Source organism: Bacillus rossius, chromosome 1 (genome assembly GCF_032445375.1).
Source record: "Bacillus rossius redtenbacheri isolate Brsri chromosome 1, Brsri_v3, whole genome shotgun sequence".
Taxonomy (NCBI): domain Eukaryota; kingdom Metazoa; phylum Arthropoda; class Insecta; order Phasmatodea; family Bacillidae; genus Bacillus; species Bacillus rossius.
In genome coordinates, this window is record NC_086330.1 from 208,741,905 (window position 1) to 208,762,710 (window position 20,806).

General features: G+C 36.1%; 1 protein-coding gene across 1 annotated transcript in view; it reads left to right on the forward strand.

Moving 5' to 3' along the window:
- The window catches only part of LOC134527261 (mpv17-like protein), a 520,718-nt gene that overhangs the window by 294,906 nt on the left and 205,006 nt on the right, over nt 1–20,806 (forward strand). Inside the window, exon 3 of the mRNA XM_063359784.1 lies at nt 3,156–3,247. Coding sequence (XP_063215854.1) covers nt 3,156–3,247 — 92 coding nt within the window. The remainder of the gene's footprint in view (nt 1–3,155; nt 3,248–20,806) is intronic.

A 20,806-nucleotide genomic window follows, 5' to 3' on the forward strand; every position in this document is an offset into this window, starting at 1 on the left:
CTTGATATGTACTACTTGGAGGGGCGTAAGAGGTTGGTTGTCGTGCGATCAAAAAATTATGCAATAAACAAGTTGCCTTCACTACTGTTGTTATGTTTTCTGGTTCCAAATTGATTTGAGTGTGGAAGATCCGTAATCTGGCTGCAAGTATTCCAAAGCTATTTTCAACAACGTGTCTTGCTCTTGAAACGTGGTAGTTGTAAATTTCTTTGTCAGCTGAATCTAGCTGCGCTTGACGAAAAGGCTTCAAAATGTTTGTTGTGAGAGGAAAGGCGTCATCGGCTACAAAAAAATAAGGCACTTTTTGGAAATTTTCCGTAACATTACTTGGCTCCGGTAGGGATAGCTCATCGTTCTCCCACTTTTCCTAAAATGTAGTATTCCGAAGAACGCCGTCATCAGAATTGCGCCCATTTGTTCCAAAGTCCACTAGGAGGAATCGATAGCTAGCGTCTACTATTGCAAGAAGTACCATAATGTGTCAGCCCTTGTAATTGAAATAAAATGATCTTGAATTTGCTGGCGGAAGTATGTCAATATGCTTGCCATCAATGGCACCCAAACAGTGAGGAAAATTCCACCGATCTTCAAAGGACTTAGAAATGTCACTCCATTTCTCAGTAGAATGAGGAAACTGAAACAAAAGCAAATATATAATATTCTTTTGACGTACATTTAGGTTGAAAAATTCGATTTTCTGTTTTCGTGCAATTTATGTTCTACATTTAATTACCTTTTAAAAAATACCTGTCTGGAAGAGGGGCGCGGTAATTTATTAATGAGATAACGGTAAATCTTGTTAGTTTTCATATCGTAATATTCAAATTCACTATTGATACAAATTCAAATACCTATTTATTGATATCAAGATATAATAATACTTTTTCCCTTTCAGGAGGGAACTGAAGATACTGTCCAACAGTCCCCCCGCAATGAAGAATCGTCTGAGCAAACCACAATGTCTCCCGATCATGGAACCCGACCGCAAACAGAAAAAAGGTCAAGCCCCTCTGCGTCCGGATATAGCACAAAAACGGAAATCTGAGAAACTGAATACCGGCTAACTACTTGAGTGAATTCAGTGATATTTGATGATTAGTAATAAAATAAAGGTCTTTAAATGTAAGTATTTTTACTGTACATACCTGAAGATACCCTTTTTTCAGCAAAGTGTAAATGGCCTCACATGTCTCAGGAATTATTTTGCCAAGAGCTTGAGGTGATATGATTATTGAGTACTTCATGCATTCATAAGAACGACCCGTTACTAAGAACCTTAAAGTGGCTGTAAATCTCTCATGTGGTGAGATAGTTGTTCTCATCACCGTGTTTTTCTTTTGAATTAGGGTTGTTACAAGTGATAGCAATTTGTTGTAAACTTCTTCACTCATCCGCAAATAGTTACGATAATCCGAAGGATCTGAACACAGTTCTTTCAATAACATTGTATGAGTATACTCACTTCTCTTTTGAAGCCAGTTTTTACACCACGTACTGCGTTTTCGTCTTTTTTTACTGTTCATAACCACTAACAAACCCACCAAAGCAATCATGTCATCTTGTTCGCTCGCCATTTCTCTACTGTAGAAATCCTTCACCTCTCCGGTTTACCGTAGTGAAGAACCTCTCTGGTTTACTGTAACGTGTGTGAGCTCTCGGCGAGGTATACCTGCACAGGTATACAGGAGAGGTCACCTGCGCAAGTATACCTCTCCGGTATACCGTAACGTGTATGGCCGGCCTTAGTTAGAAACGAGGCGGGTTGAATGCAAGGGTCTGAAGGTCAGGTAGACAAGGATGGACAAAAACGGACTGTAAGATACTGCAACGAGCGGAAACATTTACTGGTCTTATATCACACAATAATATTTCCGCTAACAGCATTGTGAAACGTGAATATTTAGAAGAAAACAAGAAAAGTTGCTGTATTTATTGTGCCTGTTCACTTATCGAAAAGTCTTATTTTATTTTAAGAATAAAGTAACGCACAGACAAGAAAATCCCACAAAACCACTTAGCATTGCAATGAAGACAATGACTCTTGTTCATTTGATGCAATGGCTGGGAAAAACCATCACTTTGCCCGGCCATGAAATGTTATGGCCGAGCAGTCGCCTGGGTCCCCCACCCCCCGGTTCCTACGCGCCTGATAGGCGATGTTCGCTGGGGCTTCTAGTACTCTATGAACTCTAAGCGCGAGGCTCTATAGTAACTGGCAGACTTCACGTTAAGCATAAGATAACAAAGAAATTTAATCAGTAGCCATAACATTAATTTGAGACTCTTTAAGTGCTTTCAAGGTTCTGTACCAGGCGTTTCATATTAAAATATTTTTTAAAACATGTGTTTTTGCTGTTTTAATTCAACTAAAATTCACTTTTAAATCTAATCATGGAACTAAATTATTTATCCACCATTAGTCCATTATTAAATGATTTTCATAAACTACCTCCTATCGTGAAATATTTTCTAATGACGTAGTTTCTTTTGAAGCTTTGGAAACCGTATGTGTGGGCAGATAATCAATTCTTTTATTTTCATGCCTTACATTTTGTAAAAATATTTATGGTTTTCGCAAACTTTTAAATCATAATTTTAAACTGCAGTGGTCATTTAGTATAAGCGATGTCCTATCGTGTAAATATATAAATATCGCTTTAGAGATTGTTTTGAAAAAGCATAGTTTGATTCTACTATTGCAGTGAGTTTTAATGCAAGAAATATCGCTCCTGTTGCAAGCAGCAAAATAACAGAAGTTATTATCTTCTAAATTGGTTGACTTCAAATACTTAAATGCTTTTATAAGCATTTGAAAATAAAATTATTTATTCATCATAATATTAGCCAATAATCAAGATATGTAGTGTATTAATAAAACTATATTCCCAATTATACAAAAATATTAGTTTTTTTATAAATTTTTATTATTCAGATTTTATGAATTAATATTTTTTATTTCGGATGAGGTTATTAACAGACTAGAATTAAAGGTATGCTAAATATTCTATATAACTAAAGTGTAGATAGTGTTCATTAACACATCAGTATTACACTAATTTTAATAAAATAACTGAATAAATATTAAGTTAAAATATTTTTGTATACCATTTAATCAAGTGCAATTACTTTCAATTTTTTTTCTATTCTGTTCACAGGCTGAAGGCGATGCGCAGCCTTACGACAAGGGATCTCTCGTGCGATATGCGATAGTTGGCAACACTATTTACCCGACAATGCTTTACACTTGGTAAATATGATAAGTCAACAATATTTTTAAAACAGTATGTCTTTTTAAGAATACTTTGAGTTTGGATCTTTCGTTTCTTAATGCCTAATCACATCTTTGGATCCGTATTTTAACAATTCTCATTATAAAGATATAACCCCTAAAAAAACTTTAGTAATGGAAGATTTAAAAATGCACAGGCTTTTAATTTTTAATTATGAAACGATATTTAATAAATAAAATTTTTAACTGAAGTTGCTCCCAATTTTCTTGTAGTTACTGCTTCAATTTACATAAATTTCCTTTGTCTCGAACGTGTGGAATATTTAGTACGAATTTATTATCTTACACATATTTATATCAAATGTGAAATAATTAAGTAAATATATTTGTATTGATTTATTTAATACTCTATTATTGACAAAACAAATATGTAATCAGTAATGATATATTTAAATGCATAAATCATTGTTAGTGTTAAGTACGTAATTAAATTTGCAAGTAATAAATAATCATTATGATAAATGTATAAAATTAGTGTTTTCTCGAAAAGTCTGCTTCTATGTTCTAACAACAGAATGTCTTTTGTATTTTTTCTTATCGTGGTTGTTTGTACTCGGGGAATGGTTGGAACAGTAGGAAGCGGAAAGAGCGGTCCTTGCTTGCGAAACAACGTTTGATGCCTCGCTCCCGGGATCAGCACTGCGCGTTGCTGTGACTGTTGTTCTACCCGCACGTTTCATGTCTGTCGCAATCTGATCCGTGTTCAGCGCAAAACACCCGCGAGTACGGGACACGCGATCATGTACATTCAGCTGAATACAAAGCAGTCCGATCTGTAGCACGTAAATATCTGTATATTTGACGCGTATCTTCCAAGTGCCCAAAAACTGACTCATATACCATGTGTAAATGTAGGTTGCAATAGGGGAAATGTTTTCTGCTAGCTGAATGGTCTAAAACTACACATTAAAAAATAATAATTTGTGTAAAAGGTAGATTATCTTTGTTTTCAGATATGTATATGAAGTTAAAGAGTTATATATGACTTTAAATTATTTTCGGTAAGAAGAAGCATAAAACCATCAACCTCATGTCTCCAAGTGAATAAAAATTTCAGTTAACATTGACGGGGCTCATTATAATAAACAGACACACATACGAAATTCTATTCTAGCGCAATTAATTTTGGGCACATTTCCTACGAACTGAATGTTCGTTTGCAATGTAAGATCCAAGAGGCATATGTGAAGGTACATAAATAATATAAGTAAAAACACCCCCATCTATACAGCCCAAATCTGTATCATGTATCAAAAGTTTTTTTTTGTCAGCCAACTCACTGAAACTAGTCTAAAAAATTGAGATCCTGTAGTTAGTTTGTGGTACGATATCTGAAGAAAAAGCGACTTCCCCTTTAACTACCAAGTGGACAAGCAAACACTTAAAACGACTTTTTAAAAGGCACCATTCCATTGAAATATTTTTGTGGCCTATATCAATATACATAGGGGGAGCATGTACATTCTGGGGTGCACAAAGGAATTGCAAATAAGGTTATTAATTTGTTTTCCTCTCCCCTCCCATTTTTAGTTATCAGTAATATACACCTCTCACACAAATACACACACTCAAACACACATTTCCTCAGACAAATATACTGTATACTTCCAATCGTATCCCAGGGTAGTCAAACATAGCCCACCATATCTTCCCAATCGTAACCCATCATATCAAACAGTATGCAATGTGCCTTGGATTAGGGATTTTGGCACGTTTTATTTCAAATTTTGTTATCATAATATTTTTTGAAATTTATTTTTTTACTCATCTTATATCTTTACTACCAGGCCCTAGCCTCTGTTCTCAGAGGCGAGCTGATTTTTTTTCCAGCCTAATGCTAGGTTAGCAGTCTGGCTAATATTTCTCCCGCCTATAGACACGTCGGAGGCTGGTAACTTAATTTCTCCGCATGACTAAATTTGCATACAGCAGGTTCGTGGAGCAGTGCTGAGCACTGCTAACACTGTCACGAATCAGTATAAGGTTCACTAGCAGCAAGACACGACAGGAGAATCCCATGGGCCTTGCGTCCCACAGACCATGCGTTTTTTGAAGCCACCCCCCCCCCCCCCCTGCTCAACAACCATTTCTTCTCAGAATTGAAGCCAGGAGCGATGACCGCTTGTGAACTCCTGGGGACGGTAACCGAATTCAAGGCCATCTCAGGCTTGACAGCCACAGATACGATTCTGGTCTTTAACGACATCTAGCGACGGCTATGGTCACTAACGCCACGTGTGGGCGTCGGCAGCGCCGACACTAGCGCGTTCGCATGGAAGTAACGACAACTTTTCTTCCCCTTATATCTCAGGCCGCTAGGTGGCAACACTGGTTGCTCCATAAGCCCCTAGCAGTGACACGTTCGTCGGCCACAACTCGATTTCTTAGTACTTCTTCTCGCCACCAAAAGATAGCGCCTCAGTCGCGCAGTCACTCCAGTAAGATCTAATATATTTTATGCCTGACACCTTTGGGTGGGCTCGGTAATTTTAGGCTTAGAGCCTAACACCCCTCCCATTCTCTAGAGATTCCGCGCTTATGATATACTAACAATATCCCGCGCTGAAGGGACTTCGGTGCGTGCCTCCTGGCTGACTGGTACCTCTTGTAGCTGCAGTCTTCAGCGAATTATCGGCATCGCATCTTGAATTATGTAGTCTTCTCAGACTATAGGGATGAAGTCCCTATCAGGAAAATTTAGATTAACCATACAGTAGATTAGAAAAAAAGTAGAGACCCTTGGTTTTTTTAATTTATGTATTTTTTCTTAAATTATGGAGACTTCCGCGTCTACCGCGCATCGTGGCTCGGGTTTTCCGAAACGAGATGCCCTCTCCCGAGTGCCAGGACCAACACCCTGTTGTGTTAAGTCTTGACATCATCCCTCCTTTAATTTTTCTCTATTGGCCTTTTGCGCCATTTAATTATACTGTCTGGAAACAGCTCTAATTCTTTGTAATTTGGACTTATTTCTCAGACAGGGTTCCAAGTTTGGGGCAACCAAAATCCTCTGCCAGAACCTCTAGAGTCATATCCTGAGCAGAATCTACCATCTTTAGGTCTACTACCTCGATCGATCGCCGTCAACCTACAGCCCCGTGTGATACCTGCATCATTCTATAATTTTCTTTACGAACTCAAAATTAGTCTAACTCAATTAAGACAGCTGACAGTTAAAGCAGTTTGAGGAGAGGAAATTCATATGATGTTTTGCAAGGACTATATGTATAACCTTTATAGTTAGCAATGTTAATTTCATTCATTTCTTTAAATATTGTTATTTTTGTTTAATTTTTAGGGCCGGCCCTCTCGTAAATAAAGGTAAAGAATATGAAATAATAAGTGTAATTGTGAGGAATTTATGTAAGATCACTTATCAATGAAATATAGTTGTTACAAAGGAAAATTTAATCTATAAAAAAAGAAGGAACAATGATTAATAAAATAAGGAAGTTGATAGACGTAACTGTTATTTTTATTTAATTATTCTATAATAACGATCCTTTTTCTCCCAAGTGTTCGTAGGGAGTCACTAAATTTTTTTTGTTTACTCCTAGTGTCACCTCTGTTGTTGACTTTTGATAGTTATTAAATGATGGCCACAGTGTTAAGAGTTTCCAAATCTTTTTACCTACTTATTGAATAATTCTTTAAGATATTGAAGATAAGATGGATACTACAAAATGGTAGCAGAGCATGGTTACGTCAATAGGCATACCTAAGTTGAAAGTCATACTTAACATTTAAATTTTAAAAAATTGAAAATTTTTGTAATGTTTTTTGGTCACTTAAAATCTTATTGTAGTAAGTAATTTGTGAACTGTCCACTGATACACATAGTAGCTAAATTGACCCTTTAATTTCAAAATTATCATAAGTTTTGCTGCACTTCGGTCTCTGTGCTTACATTTGAGCGCGCACCGAGAGGTAGCTTGCTGCCCACCCACACAAGTCGGGTCGTGCGCATGGCTTATCAACAGAAATGTGTCTGCTGGACAATATACATCCTTCCCACCTCCCCCACACCTCAAGTTATAGGCACTGTGCTAAGGTCAGTCCTTCTGGCTGACATGACGTTCATTGTCGGTACCGTGTTGTGCAAGCTAACCTCACAGCTTGTTACACCCAGAGTACACTGTTCATTTCCCGATGCGCGTAGTAGTAATAATAATAAATTATAAAGGCACACACTTCCCACGCAATAAAGAAATTGTTTTAGTCATAAGCTAGATTTAAGTTTATACCTAAGTTTAAAGTTTAAGAGATAATTTTAAGAGTGTAGTATTTTGTTCTGTGTAATACTATGAATCCGGACAGTATGATTACTCTGTAGCTATTACTAGTAGATGAATTATGTTACGAGTTGCAGTTGCGTGATTTACCAACTACTGGAAATGCACAAGAGCTGCGAAAGAGGCTTCGAGCCGCAGTACATGATAAGTTATCTACCTTAGTACCTAATCTAAATTAATAAATACTCGAGGAATTCAACATAGCTTGCTCCAAATATTACGACAAATTTTACGACATTTTCGTGAGTTATTCAGATGTGTAATAGAATTTGCCCAATGTAAAGCGACACATGCTATTAGAGCATGTCACCAGACGACTGGAAAATATAATGGTACTTTCCGCAGATGTGCTCAATGGTGTTTATCTAACAGAGCTAAATCGTTGTCTGCAACAGACAAACGACTTCCAAATTAAATTGAAAGCTAGGGCGGCCAAACTGGAAACTCAACAGGACCTTCGGGCCAACATTGCCAAGACAGAAAACCTAGGAATGGAATCACTAGGAAATGTAGAGAGTGAAAATCCGGAATTTCCCCAGGAAATAAGGCAACCCGACACACGTGTCTTGGTGCCAAACAAGGCAGGTTCCGCCCATTTCATTAACATCAACATCTCAATCACTCATCGCAGTTTCAACCCCTCCCATCCCAGCAGCCACCACTCAAATTCCCTCAGGCATGCATGTTTCTACAGCTCCCATCACCAGTGTCACATTTTCCGGTAACTTGCCTGCAAATCGGCATCCTTTAACACAACAAAATGTGTTTTTCCCATTCGCCACAAACCAGTCATATTTTAATCCATATTCCCAGTTTCATACTTTTAAATTTTGGTGAGTCGGATGCCCGTGAAGAATTCTGAGACGGTATAACTATTTTGCAATAGTTTGAGCACGTATCGTTTCAAAAAAAATCTCTTTATTTCATATTGTATAGCGCCACTTCGTCTGTTTTTGTTGTCTTAGTGCGCACGCATGAGACAATTAATTTAAATATAAAAGAGAGACAGAGATAGAGTGATATATATACTGAGTGAGATTGAGAGAGACAGAGAGATAAGTTGAAATAGAGCGAGGTATAGAGAATCAAATGGGTTAGAACAAGAGATATTTAAATTTATAACACTGTATAGAGATTTATATATAGAAGAGTTAGAGATAGTTGGAGGTATATAGGTATATATGTAGATATAAAGAGATAAATAGAGATAGAGAGATACATATATATAGATGTAAATAGAGATAAATATATATATTTAGAGATATGGATGGATGAATTGTATATGTGTAACTACTTTAAACATATTACAAAACAAAACTGAATGAGGCATTGCAATGCATGCTGAGCATTAGATAGATAATGGAAACATTTCAATATTAGTAATCTCTTATTTGCAGCTTTTTTCTATAGTGTTTTATAAAGTATAGATTACATACAGACCACCAATTTTTTGGTATATACAGGTAAAAAACTATACACTGGCAGAACAACGTCTGTCGGGATATGATAGTGATATAAATAATTTTGCACACTTGACATTCAAATTAAGAATACATTTACTAATTACATCTGATTTCGAAAAAGGTCCCCTTCACCCTGTTTTCAGCCCGGGCAATGCCGGGTACATCAGCTAGTATTAAATAATTGTAGTAAGCTTCTGGATTTCTGATCTGAGAAATGTTGTGGTTGGATGCTAGTCTGAAGAGGTTTTTTTTTTTTTTTAACTGAAAGGTTGGTGCTTTGAAGATTAGTAGGTATATATAGTAGGTCCTGGCACACCGGTGGGGGGTGGGGGAGCCGGGAAGCCACAGCGGCCATCTTGGATTACATCACTTCCGGCGGCAAAAACACCTCAAAAGAGCTCATTTTGGACCAAAATTTCCCTTTTTCGAGGGAGAATTTCCCTTTCGAGAGAAAATTTCCCTTTTCGAGAAAATATTCCCCTTTTTTCTGCTGTAGGATATCCGGAGATGCAAGATCCGCAAAGGGGGGCGCAAGATTCGCAAAGGGGGGCGCAAGATCCGCAAAGGGGGGCACAAGATCTGCAGGGAGGGTCAATTCTCCTCTTTTGCGGAGTTCTAATTTAACCTGTAAATCCCTATACCTGTCAATTCGTACATTTATTAAGGCTTAGATTTAAGGAGTCACGACGGCCCTCTTGGATTATGTCACTTTCGTCGGCCATCTTGGATTTGACCTTGACCTTTGACCCCGACAGCCATTTTGTTTTCTAGAACATTCTGCCATTTCTTGTTTCGACCGCCATATTGAAAATCTTTATTTATTATCCGATTTTAATGAAAAATAAATAAATTTATGAAAAAATTAAATAGTCAAAATAAAATTTAATAAAAATATATTATTTACTAAAAATTTAATTAAAAAACCTATGCATCGAACATCCCACTCCTCTACATTACGAATACACCATCTTGCCCCCCCCCCCACTCCTCTGTTTCAATGACATCGTTATAGAACACCCCACTCACCCCTGTTACAATGTTTCGTTACGCAACATTATTTAAATAAATTTATTATCAAAATAAAAAATATATACTATCATCTGCTGGAGGCAGCCATCTTATTTAGAGGAGACCGCCATCTTGATTTCATCTGATGGATGTCATCATCGTGTGTAGGTTTCTAAAGTACGTTAGTGTATGTAAGGTCGAGTTCCTATCCCGTACCATCATTATTATAACCCTTATAGACAAAAATCCACAAAAATCCACAAAAATCCACAAAATCCACAGTCATTTCATTGTTGTAACCACCATTTCTCCTTAAAGTCTTATAATTTATAAGTTTTAACTAAAATATATGTTATCAATACTATCGTTGTGGTTGTGATAGTTACAGTAATGATAATTTGAAAAAAAAAATTTTTATTATTCCATCTTAGCGGACCAGAAATTTTTCAGTGTCCTAACACTCAAGTAATATTCTCTTCTCATGTTTGCGTACTCGTGTTTTAAAAAGTTGCATGGAAGTAGATATATTTTAATGTCTGCATAAAATTACATTCCTAAACAAGTTCATGTTTGCGTACACGTGTTTTAAAGCTGCATGGAAGCAGATATTTTTAATGTCGTGTATAATTTAATTTTACCATTCTATAAGACATTTATAAGTATTAGTACCTTGGATGATATAGGTGTTATATTAAAATAATAAACAATTTGACGGAAGCACTTTTATAGAAAAGGACGCACAATCGGAAACACAATCAACAAAAAGGAAGCACATTTGGAAGCACAATCAGCAAAAAGGAAGCACAATCAAACATTTTACGTTTCAACTTAATGTCTGATCGCTATAGTGAATATGATGCACTTACAACACTCACCTCAGCCATTACATACTGCTGCACGAGATGCACTTCATATCAAATGTAAAAAGTATTTTTTTTAGTCGTGGCAAGAAGACGAAATAAATAAAATATCAAAAAAAATATTTAACACTATTTAATAAAAAAACACACAATCCTTCGCACCATCTTCTCCCCTTTGTTAACACAATACCATTCAGAAGGCGTTACCGACCCCCTTCACAACACCCTGCCCCGCAGTACTTTCCATACTAGCCATCAAATACTTTGTCCACACATCTAAACAAGCATCACACAACTCCAAAGGCGATAATTGAGGAAAAAGTGCCTAATATTCCCACACCACAGCGGCAATATCCTCCACAATCAGAGTGTAGGTATTCACAGGTACATCCGCGATGTCTTCCCTGGACTCTACGTCTTCATCCATCGCAAGAGCATCTTCCCGACCTCTAGCCTCCTGAGAGCATGCATAGAACTCATCATTAGCAATCTTCTCATAGCTGGCACGACACATCTTACTATCTCTTTTGATAACTACGAATGAAACGTCCTAAGGATGCAATGGTTCAACTGTCCCCTCCCCTCTACCCTTTCTATTCCAGTCCTGCCCATGCATGCCAAGCGCACGCACCTCTGACGCACGACCTTTGACGTCAGCAGACATACCCCCTCCCCCCTTACCCTGAACCATCCACACCCCAAATAGTTGCGTCATTTAGACCTGTCGCCACACGTCCCCAGCCTCCTAATACCATTTTAAGCACCTTCGACGAACATCCCAAACTCTGGTAACTAGTGAAAAGTTTCAAACAGTACATAAATAAATTCATTAATATAAAAATTTACAACATTTAAAAAAAAAAAAAAATTTATATGGCTTCAGTAGATTTTATCCAACTCATTTTCACATCTATCGAATCCTAGCTACTTCACAAACAAGAGATCATCTTTCTAATGTATCAATTTTTCTACTTAATAATCGCTTGGGTACATGGTAGGTTGAATTTCTTAACTATAGAATCCGCCACGTATCGCTGAACCTCGTAAATCTTCCAAGTAGTAACATCTCGGATGATAATTACTTATTTTAACAACACGGAATATTTATGTCGACCATTTATAAATACACACAAAATATTCAATTTTAGCTGTAAGTTTTATTACGTCTAGTTTATTTGCATCAAAATAAACAGTTTCCAGGAGTGAGTTATATTTTACATTAACAGGCACCATGCCTATTTTTCTGTGTTTTCTGTAACATATAAATCCACTTATTTTTCCCTTTCGCTACGAACCCCCTTCACATGGCTACCTTTAGAGTTGGATTAAATCAGTCATCCACCCATCCTTTTATCTCTGTGAACATCGTTTAATCATTTATTCCGAACAATGCTACAATACTTCTTGGCTACAAAGCTACAAGCTACAAGGTTAAAATCGGCTACGAGTCTACAATACTACCAGGCTACAAGACCACGAGGCTACAAGGATACATCAAAAACACATAGAAAAAAATCTTGGTATAAAAATACCAACTCAGCTAATTTAAAGCTTACTGTAGAGCAGAAACATCCCTGAAATATGTATTTTATGCTTACTACAAGTCCAAGTGGTTTTTGAACCATTACATATTGAGCCCTGGCTACAGACTTGACAACAAACATTCAATGAAACAGACACACATTTGGATAAAACATATATTTCAGTAGGATACGAACTCTAGGATACATTAGCTAAAATACTAAAGGAAACGATAGGATCCAGCTCAAGCAGGCTACAATGCCTCCAAACACATTTGGATCCAAATGATTTTAGTTACAATGTAGCACGTACCCACCACAATTGCCGTAAAGATGTTATTATGACTCTTCATTATGTTAGTCATTTATTACGAATTCTACATCTTTAAGTTAAAAGTTGTACTACGAGAACCCAACCATTGCTAGAAATTAGATTACAATAAATAAAACAAACTTTTTATCCAATTTTTATTTTTCACATTTATACACATGCAGACAAAACAAGTTATGATTGTATGTTGCATGAATTTCTTATTTCACGAAGTATAGACCATATCTGTTTGGTATTGGGTAAATTTTCTTCATTTTTGCGAGGCAAGTAGAAGTCTTAACCTATCTACCAATATGTTAATATATTTTCATGTGGTGTAATAAATCTCTTCAGCTTCTAACATCTTACGTAAATTTTCATTAGGGTACTTATACTTTGAAGACCTCTGAAGTTCCTTTATTAATACCATCCTCAAAATCATTAAAATTGTAATAGCACCACTGACCATCATAAGTATAATCTGAATAATTTAGTTTAATAAGTCGTTTCCATCATTTTGGTCTCAACACTTTATCACAGTATTCGATCTTGTGAGCTTCAAGTTATAATCATATACTTAGTTCTTGTAAACTTCAGGTGAATCGTTACAGTCTTAGACATTTTCAGCTTTAGGCTGTTCTAAAGTGCTCTCAATTTCATGGAGGTGACTAGAACTTGGTGTAAATTTTTTTTAAATTTACTATGAAAATGCTACTTTCTTCGTTAACTTTAAGTTCCAAATAATTAACAAGAACTGGTAAAGTACTATTAGAATCATCATCTTCTCATTCCTCGTGATCATTATAGTCATCTAATGTATTGCTGCCATTTCACTTCCTTGCTTTTATAGAAACACCATTATTAACATTAACCAGCCTTATTTTACAGATAGAGGGCTTTGCCAGACCTCAAGGGGGAAGAGAATCATCTTACAAAAGAGTGTTTCTCGGCTGTACTTAACCTATTTAACGAATGAGTAATGGATATTTTTATTCAAGTGTCACCTGATTAAAATGCGTAAATTTCTTATTTGGTGTCAGGAATTCAAAATACAAATGGATATCTCTCAATATATTCCAAGACCAATACAAAAAATAAAACTAAATAAAAGATATATGACTCAAGAAAAACTGGAAGCACATTACATTAAATTAATGTATTAACTCAGAATTATTCCTCTATAAGAATACAAATGTGTTTATTACTAATGTGAACACACACTTAAAACACTAAAACTCATATTTCAAACACAATTCATCATATTTAAAACACAAATTAGCATATTTCAAAACAATAATCTACACAATTCACAAAAACCACATATTTCAAGACCAAGAACATAAGTTTGAAGTGATGTTCGTTTCTCTTCTAGAGCGACATGTGATGTTACAATCATCCGGTTTTCGTCGATGCTATAAATTTTTATGCAGGCACGAGTAATCTGTTTCTCGAACAGAGGGATCTGGCGAAGTGGATTGGGAAACTCGTTACTGAAGTTGAACCTTCCCACCAAGTCATTGTAACACTGATTAACATGCTCAGATGCTCACTCGCATCTAACTTGACCAGAATTGTACACTTAAAACGTATGTGCTCATCTAAGTATTTAAAAATTGACCACCGCATATTTTTCTTTGATGCAGGTAGGTATTTCGATGTAGGAGCTAGCTCGAAGTGGATCAAGCTTGTTAATGTGTAGTTGTAATCGCTTAACATCAGACCAAGACCATCCGGACCCCTTTCATAATTAGTATTCTTCCTCTTTACATATCTTAAAGTTGTATTCAGAAGTGACATCCTCCACTTTACGAACTGCAAAGAGTGGAACATTAGTGGTTTTAAAGGCCCTCTTGTCTTCACACGTACCCATTTGCTTTTCACAATTGCACTCAAGCACGATGTAATACTTGAGTGGACCATCCTCTTCAATTTCCTCTAGAAGTTGACTTATTAGTTTAACCATGATAGAGTCCAAGTATGTGCACGATCCTTGACAGAACTGGTATTATTATCTACCACACAAGTATTCAAGTTACCCCAGATTCCCACTTCTGCAATGATGAAGACGTGGATGTTGGCCAAAACCCGCCTCTGTCACCAGCTATGTTCGGCTGGTGCTTGGCTTAGGTATGACTACAGGCTTAAGCGCGGCCATTCTCTGCTTCTTAGTTGATAGTGGATCAATTTTGGTATGTGCTTTCAACATACCAGCCCTAACGAACACTTTAACATAGTTCCCACACGAATACATTTTATGGTTAAAGTTGAGACCGCAAGCCGTCTTCTCATGATGTGTTACATGGCTGGAGTTTTCGAAGGTTTTGAAGCAGAAGCTACACCAGGTGACTGAAGTCGTGAGGACAGCATGAGTACATGTTGTAATATATTACAGCAATTTATCACTGCGAGCAACCATCTTTCCACACAGATGACACTGCTTGAGATCATGCTGCATATTGTCAGCACACTAACGTTCATAACGGTAGCGGTTATTAGCTGCCGTATAAGTAGCAGGTCACAACCTCATTTCTGCATGGTTAATGTCATCACAACAATCGGTAATCTGTGCTCAATGCACGGAACAAGTGAAGGAAGCCCAACGTATGGAGAACTATAACAGAAGTCTTAAGAAAACAATGTAGCTAGCCATTACATGAAAATGTTTGCATACAGAACTTCAAACCTACAAACTACAGTTTCAACAAACCAATCCTTAAGTCAGCACTACCTTGCCCGAAAATAATCTAAAAAATCACTAAAATGTTAAGTACTGAAACTGACAAGTTACACAGAAGTAGTCAAAAAATATTTTAAGTCCTGCTAGGTAACTGGTAACTTTTACAAAATTTTAAGTACAGAGAAGCATTCAGCTGAAAAATAAATTCAAAGTCCACACATATGTTTAAGTACAGAGAAGCATTAAACTGAAAAATATTCAAAAGCACTCACAACTACATTTTAACACAAAATTTCAAGTACACAGAAGAAGCTAGCAGAAAAAAAAATGTTCAAAGTTCTGATAGCTAAAAAATTTATTAAAAGATAATATAGATAGCTATTTACAAAAGGAAAAAAAAATAATACAGAGCCTCAAATCAACTCATTTACACGAAATCCAAAAATTTCACCCACAAACTACAACTAATCATACTACCCCTCAATATAACAAAGAAGCCACTTGCTTGAAACCAACAAAACCTAAAAATTGTTACAATTTTAGCACAATACTTAGCTCATATGCAGGTTTTCATAACAACTCCTGAGTTTCGGTAGGTCTGTGATGTGTGAAGTGGCATGGAGTAAAAAACATGTAGCAACCATGCAACAAGTATGATTAACCTCTATAGCTTGGACCAAGTACAACCACTATTGGCTTTGCCAATTACAGATGGGGTCGCAAGGTACTACTTTCACAATCATGATTCAATAATGTCTGAGAGCCTGAGCTATCCACAACAGTCTCAAGCAATTCACGACATCGTGGACCCAAGAGTCCCTCAGCACACAGACATTATCTACACACACAGTTAAACTTCTACATGACAATACTTGACATGGTAAATGTTATAGTTATGAAAGGAAATAGTTAGAAAAATTGAAATCTAGTACTTTTTGGATTCAGAACATACACATACATGTGTGAAACTAAGCGTGTGACTTGAGCGAAAACATTAGTTTCTCACGAGACATCTTCTGTAAATAACTTCATACCTACAAACCCACATTAAATCCATAATTCATAGTGATAAATCAACAAACCAACCCACAACACCATCAAATTAATCCGCACAATAGCATATTGCAGCTACCCTCACCACCCTATGAATTCAATCTAACATAAAAATCACTTAAATACCACCAATCTAAAAATTACAAGTCGAAAAATTAAGCATGAGTTCAAGTATGGAGGTGATCTCATACATGTCAATATAGGCTCCTACACAAAAATAAACAATTAAATGTAACACCCTGGCCACCAAATCATTTAGGCCATCCCAAGACACATATAATATCTCTTATGCTGCCATTATTCTGAAAATCACAAGATTTTTTGTTTTTAACACCAGCTACATAGTCATTATCCTCATCATCTTCTCAGATATCATCGACACAGCAATCATCATGATCAACATATTCATCCAGATTACTGTCATATTTCGTCATCATAGGCATCGAAGCTTCTTCTTTGTCTTGAAATATCCTTTATAAGTGTCCATCTGTTCTCAAAGTTCGAAGGCTCTGGAGAAATGGGCAGAAACATAACCTCACTTTTCACAATAATGATATTTCCACCGTCTTCGGTCTTTCTTAAACCTTTAACATCCTTAATTTCAAGTTCTTTGTCGAGATCAGAAGAGCTACGAACATTCATCCCAAGGAATAACATTCATCAGTGAGCATAACTTTACAAGTCTTGCAATGTCTTTTTAAGCTCTCTTTCAGAGCAAACTACCTGTCACACCTATCAAAAGTTAACATTTTATATAGTTGGTTTTTGACATGATCATTCTTTCTCAAAGTAAAACCCCTGTCACAATAACTACACCAGCGACCTTTTCATGACGTTAATAGCACCGATTCAGAATCCATATTAGTTTCTACGACAAATGTCAGAAGCAACCTGAAAGTTCAAACGCGAATACTAAACTTAAATAGAACATTAAAATAAACTATCAGTGAGAGTTAATTCCGAATTTTAAATAATACATGGTTAAGTAGTTCCACTTCTCACCAACATATTTTGCAACATCTGATTTAAAGTACTTAATTATTTATTTCAAATGAAGTAAACCTTATACAAAGTACCGAATTTTAGTTAAGGAAACATAAATGTTACTACCCACATATGACTACAAATGTAGTCAATCCGGCAGCAAATGTAACCAATTTTCTCCATCTTTCTACAAATGTAACCCTGTAGCCTATGTATTCCTATCTTCAACCCACTTCGTTTCAGAGTATGATGGGTGTATTCATACTGTTTATAAAGCTATTTTATTATGTAGCATGCAGGATGTATACTTGGTGTTCGCAAGAGAAATAAGGATTCAATAGGTCTCAAGGGAAAGAAAATCAAATTTGTGTTGTCCTCGTAACAAGCCACGATTTCTTATATGTAACAAAATAGTGAATTTTAATCAAGTGTCATCGTTACTATAATTAGTTTAAACTAACCGAAATTCTCACCACATAACCAGTCACATGTAGAAATAATCTGACAATGGTGGATTATTACCCCAGAATTCACTGAAAAATGCTGTGAGAATCAATTTTATTTCTAAATAAGGTCACATTCGTCAGTTCTAAGAGTGAACATTATGGAGGATGTATACTTAGTGTTCGCAAGAGAAGTGAGGATTCGATAGGTCTCAAGAGAAAAGCATCAAATTATTGTCAGGTAAAAAAGTAGAACACACAAAAATAAATTCTGACATAGTAAAGTTGAAGCAAAAGTAGAAATTCATCGAAATTTCACGCGAAAAAATAGGAGGTCTCAGAGAAAACCATCAGGGAAAGATGTCGTTTATAAACATCACAAATTAAAATTTTTTTTAAAAAGCCCAAATAAAATCATTCTTAAGCAACATGAGAGTTCTAGCACAAGTCAGCTTGTGAACTCTTTGTTTAAGCAACATGAGAGTTCTAGCACAAGTCAGCTTGTGAACTCTTTGTTTAAGCAACATGAGAGTTCTAGCACAAGTCAGCTTGTGAACTCTTTGCTTAAGCAACACGAGAGTTCTGGCACAAGTGAGCTTGTGAACTCTTTGTTAAGCAACATGAGAGTTCTAGCACAAGTCAGCTTGTGAACTCTTTGCTTAAGCAACATGAGAGTTCTGGCACAAGTCAGCTTGTAAACTCTTTGCTTAAGCAGGATTTGATTTGGGCTTTTTTAAAAAAATTGTTAATTTATGATGTTTATAAACGACATCTTTCCCTGATGGTTTTCTCTGAGTCCTCCTATTTTTTCACGTGAAATTTCGATGAATTTCTACTTTTGCTTAAACTTTACTGTGTGAGAAAATATTTTTGTGTGTTCTGCTTTTTTACCTGACAATAATTTGATGCTTTTCTCTTGAGACCTATCGAATCCTCACTTCTCTTGCGAACACTAAGTATACATCCTCCATAATGTTCACTCTTAGAACTGACGAATGTGACCTTATTTAGAAATAAAATTGATTCTCACAGCATTTTTCAGTGAATTCTGGGGTAATAATCCACCATAGTCAGATTATTTCTACATGTGACTGGTTATGTGGTGAGAATTTCGGTTAGTTTAAACAAATTATAGTAACGATGACACTTGATTAAAATTCACTATTTTGTTACATATAAGAAATCGTGGCTTGTTACGAGGACAACACAAATTTGATTTTCTTTCCCTTGAGACCTATTGAATCCTTACTTCTCTTGCGAACACCAAGTATACATCCTGCATGCTACATAATAAAATAGCTTTATAAACAGTATGAATACACCCATCATACTCTGAAACGAAGTGGGTTGAAGATAGGAATACATAGGCTACAGGGTTACATTTGTAGAAAGATGGAGAAAATTGGTTACATTTGCTGCCGGATTGACTACATTTGTAGTCATATGTGGGTAACATTTATGTTTCCTTAACTAAAATTCGGTACTTTGTATAGGGTTTACTTCATTTGAAATAAATAATTAAGTACTTTAAATCAGATGTTGCAAAATATGTTGGTGAGAAGCAGAACAATGTAACCATGTATTATTTAAAATTCGGAATTAACTCTCACTGATAGTTTATTTTAATGTTCTATTTAAGTTTAGTATTCGCGTTTGAACTTTCAGGTTGCTTCTGACATTTGTCGTAGAAACTAATATGGATTCTGAATCGGTGCAATTAACGTCATGAAAAGGTCGCTAGTGTAGTTATTGTGACAGGGGTTTTACTTTGAGAAAGAATGATCATGTCAAAAAGCAACTATATAAAATGTTAACTTTTGATAGGTGTGACAGGTAGTTTGCTCTAAGAGAGAGCAAAAAAAGACATTGCAAGACTTGTAAAGTTATGCTCACTGATGAATGTTATTCCTTGGGATGAATGTTCGCAGCTCTTCTGATCTCGACAAAGAACTTGAAATTAAGGATGTTAAAGGTTTAAGGAAGACCGAAGACGGTGGAAGTATCATTATTGTGAAAAGTGAGGTTATGTTTCTGCCCATTTCTCCAGAGCCTTCGAACTTTGAGAACAGATGGACACTTATAAAGGATATTTCAAGACAAAGAAGAAGCTTCGATGCCTATGTTGACGAAATATGACAGTAATCTGGATGAGTATGTTGATCATGATGATTGCTGTGTCGATGATATCTGAGAAGATGATGAGGATAATGACTATATAGCTGGTGTTTAAAACAAAAAATCTTGTGATTTTCAGAATAATGGCAGCATAAGAGATATTATATGTGTCTTGGGATGGTCTAAATGATTTGGTGGCCGGGGTGTTACATTTAATTGTTTATTTTTGTGTCGGAGCCTATACTGACATGGATGAGATCACCTCCATTCTTGAACTCATGCATAATTTTTCGACTTGTTATTTTTACATTGGTGGTATTTGAGTAATTTTTATGTTAGATTGAATTCAAAGGGTAGTGGGGGTAGCTGCAATATCCTATTGTGCGGATTAATTTGATGGTGTTGTGGGTTGGTTTGTTAATTTATCACTATGAATGATGGATTTAATGTGGGTTTGTAGGTATGAAGTTATTAACAGAAGATGTCTCGTGAGCAACTAATGTTTTCGCTCAGGTCACATGCTTAGTTTCACACATGTATGTGTATGTTCTGAATCCAAAAAGTATTAGATTTCAATTTTTCTAACTATTTCCTTTCATAACTATAACATTTACCATGTCAAGTATTGTCATGTAGAAGTTTAACTGTGTGTGTAGATAATGTCCACGATGTCGTGAATTGCTTGAGACTGTTGTGCATAGCTCAGGCTCTCAGACATTATTAAATCATGATTGTGAAAGTACCTTGCGACCCCATCTGTAATTGGCAAAGAAAATAGTGGCTGTACTTGGT